Source organism: Kryptolebias marmoratus, linkage group LG7 (assembly GCF_001649575.2).
Source record: "Kryptolebias marmoratus isolate JLee-2015 linkage group LG7, ASM164957v2, whole genome shotgun sequence".
In the NCBI taxonomy this organism is placed as follows: Eukaryota; Metazoa; Chordata; class Actinopteri; order Cyprinodontiformes; family Rivulidae; genus Kryptolebias; species Kryptolebias marmoratus.
In genome coordinates this window covers 548,373-552,019 of record NC_051436.1, presented here as the reverse complement: position 1 = coordinate 552,019, position 3,647 = coordinate 548,373, and the positions used below count along the sequence as shown (strand labels likewise).

The window sequence follows — 3,647 nt, the reverse complement described above, 5'->3', positions numbered from 1 at the left end:
CAGCTGAAGGCCAGCAGCTGAAGGTCAGCAGCTGAAGGCCAGCAGCTGAAGGCCAACAGCTGAAGGTCAGCAGCTGAAGGTCAGGAGGTGAAGGTCAGCAGCTGAAGGTCAGCAGACACGGACAGCAGATGTTTACAGTTTAAAAACCAACATTTGGTGATTTTGTCCTGATTGAGCCTAAACCCAAAGCAGAGCTGTGAATGATGCCGTCTACAGGGTTAATGGGCCGATTGTTGAGGGATTCAAGGGTTGATTTTACTAAATTATTGTATTTATTTCTTGGATTTCCACTTTTTGATGTTTTTAACAGATTTACGAGTCGATGTTTGCTGATTTGTTTGAATTGTGCGAGTCCATTGAGACAAAATTCATTCAATAAAAATAAAGTTTTGAATCTTAAAACCTGCAGTTTTCTACTATAAAGTCCAATAATTTCAAATGTGGAACATTTTCTCTGAGTAAAAGCAGAAATTAGCTGCCAGAAATCAACATCTGTGAGGAATTCATCCAAGAATGTTTATCAGATCAGATAAAAACAAACGAGCTGAAAATCAAAGATCCTCAAATCTAAACTGGGCCCTTCGGTTTTGGATCCAGATCCAGTTTGTGTTGGAGGTCAGGAGAATCCTTCAGCTTGGACCTGCAGGACGGCGCTGAGACCGGGCCGACTCTGCAGAACCTGAACACAAAGCAGACAAACGAGCCTTCAGAGGCGCCACCTGGGTTCTACAAGTTGAAGCTGCGTTTGAAGGAGCCACAGTCAGGGAAACCAGAAGAAACCGCTTTCACTTCCTGTTTCCTGTTTGCTGAGGCGTCTCAGAGACTCCACAGCAGGTTCTGTTGGATTTGTGGTTCTGTTCGGCTGAGATTTCACCAGAATGAGTCACACGCTTCATTAAAGGGACATTCAGACATTTTAACCCGGGGTTCTGTGGAGATGTGATCAACAGTATCTTACCTGTCGTAGACAGCTCTTTGGACAACCTCAGTCTGGAGGAACAGAGTTTTATTCTGACGGGGCTGATGAGCTAAAGGCTAGTCTGAACGCAGCTCAGTCCAAAGTGGACGGCTGCCATCTTTAAACCTCTCTAACCTTTTATAACGATTCACGCTTTGCGTCGTTAATTCTGCTCGACACGATTATTACGGCCAAAACATGTTTCTGCAGGAAGTGCTACAGCTAGCTGCCACTACCTGTAACCCTGGCCACAATATCTGTAAAAATAAAGTCATTAGATTGGAATTGAGTTGTAGACGAACATCTGATGATTCATTTCTGAGAGTTTCATTAAAATCCATCCGGTGGTTCAGGAGATATTTTGCTAACAGACAAATGACACAAAGCTTAAAATGTCTAAAATCTCTTTAAAGTTGTTTAAAGTTTTTTTTTTTTAAGATGGCAGCGATCCACTTTCATCCTGGCTCTGCTCAGACTAGCCGTTAGCTCGTCAGTTTGATCAACTTTTTCTCCAAACAGAAGCTGTTCAAAGAGTCATCTACAGCAGGTAAGATATTAACTGAAAACCGTGAAATGGGCAGAATCTCCCTTTAAGGCCTCAGGAAACCCCGTCAGTTTGTAAAAAGGAAGAATTTGTCTCCTGCAGGTTTATTAACGACGCTGTCATCAAACTCACCTTCAGGGTGCTGAGAATCTCTCCAAACAGATGCTGAGCCTCCGGAGTCTCCGGCTCTTCAAAGTAGTCCGAGGCCGAGACCTGGACCCTGATGGACCTGAGGCTGCTGCACACACCTGTACGGGTTTCACAGACGAGTCACGAGTCAGACCCAGGTGAGGTCGGAGACAAAAGCCTCCTGTTTTCACTGAGGAGAGGCTCACTGTGGAAGTGCAGGATGGCCTGACCGCTGACCGGCGTGTGCGTCAGGATCAGCGTCCGCAGACTCTTCAGTCCAGAGTCACACAGCTCTGTCGCCACCTGCAGGCCGAGGTCGGTAACACGCTCCAACTCCAGCTGCTGCAGGTGAGCACAGGTACGCACTGCACACAGAAACACACAGAAACTGTAGGTGAGAAAAGGTAGTTCTCACACCGAAATGATAGACAGGGACTCAGCCAAATACGGGGGATTTATTCACACAACTGATCATCTTCAGAATTACCCCAAAATCCCAAAGCATCTTTGAAACCGGGGCGTATTCATACAGACTAAATACATCGGTGTGTTTTGCATATTTCTGACCAGTTCATGATTGGTCAAAAGTTCACATAACTCCTACATCATTAGCAGGAAACCAGCCCAGGCTGCTAGATCAGTCCGGCCCGGTACTGACCCACTGTTTCCCAGGACCAGTCTTAACATTATTAACAACCTTTCTAACATATCCTTTCTAAGTACTGTTCTGGAAAGTTCTATGCTCTCTCAACACACGAACATAACTCTTGTCACCCTTCCTCTTCCATACTTGGTAAACTTTGCAGCCTCTCTGGATCCTCCTCCACAAAACACACACACCACACCGTCACGCCTCGGAAAGTCCAGCCTCTGGCTGTCAGAAAGGTTCTGTGTATGGTGGTGCAGCTAAAAGTGGCAGAACAGCAGCTAAAAGAGGCAGGACAGCTGCTAAAAGCTAAAAGTAGCATAAGCAGAGCGACGGAGGCAGCAGCTGGAGCAGATTTTGAAGAGATCTCTGTGTTTTATTTAAATAAAGTGAAATGTTTTAAAAAGTATTAAAAGTCAAAGCCTGTTTTTTTTACTCACCAACAGCAACCAATCCCTGAGAGCTACAGCCAGCCCCTCCCACACTGAGCGACAGGAGGCGTGGCCAACATCGACCAATCGTCTGCAGGCAGCGGTTGTCAAACCGAGTCGGCTGTGGGCTGAAACAAGAAACAAACACAGAAAATAAAACAGATTTTTACCTGCAGCTACCATGAGCTGCCATTACTGACTAAACTAAGAAGATTTAAAGGGACAGTTCAGTTTTGCGTCACACGGTGATCCCAGCAGAAACAGAGCAGAACAACACATCTGCTCCAGTGTTAGGGTCTGAACCCCACTGTGGGTCTGAGACAACAACATCTACAGAAACCAAATTTTACTTTTATTTGTTCCATAAACAGATAAAAACGACCTGATGTTAGAGAAGTTTTTATACTTTAACCAGCATTAGTTAGGGTCCTGATTCTCTGGGACTTTTATTTTGCAGGTTGAAGGATGAAAAGGTTGTAGCTACACCAAGCACCACCCCCTTTTAGGTGAAAACAAGCCCTCCTCTTCGACTATCAGTAAATAAAACTGTTTGCCAAGAAAACCTTTAGGCCAATAATTCTTTCTTGTCACCGCAGATCTACATATTTATGTTAAAGTTTAGCAGATTAGATGAACAGCATCAGCCTGAAAACATGAAGTTTACCTGCAGACGCTTCTGAACTCACCTGGGGTAAACTGGCACCACCTGCAGGCTGCTGATGTTCCTGCAGCCTGCACCCAGGGCCCACAGAACCTCCTGACCAGCCGGGTCTGAGGAGCTCCTGCAGGGGGTCGGACAGACAGGTGGTCAGACAGACGGTTGGTCAGACAGACAGACAGGTGGTCAGACACACAGGTGGTCAGTCAGACACACAGGTGGTCAGTCAGACACACAGGTGGTCAGACACACAGGTGGTCAGACAGACAGTTGGTCAGACA

General features: G+C 45.9%; 1 protein-coding gene across 1 annotated transcript in view; it reads right to left on the bottom strand.

Annotated features, from left to right (window-relative positions):
• Positions 1-6: 6 nt before the first annotated feature.
• LOC108228949 (F-box only protein 41) overlaps positions 7-3,647 on the bottom strand; it is a 12,655-nt gene continuing 9,014 nt past the window's right edge. Inside the window, exons 13-17 of the mRNA XM_037976628.1 lie at positions 3,395-3,490; positions 2,718-2,836; positions 1,838-1,996; positions 1,635-1,750; positions 7-679 (exon numbers count right to left, since the gene is read on the bottom strand). Coding sequence (XP_037832556.1) covers positions 617-679; positions 1,635-1,750; positions 1,838-1,996; positions 2,718-2,836; positions 3,395-3,490 — 553 coding nt within the window. The 3' untranslated portion in view covers positions 7-616. The remainder of the gene's footprint in view (positions 680-1,634; positions 1,751-1,837; positions 1,997-2,717; positions 2,837-3,394; positions 3,491-3,647) is intronic.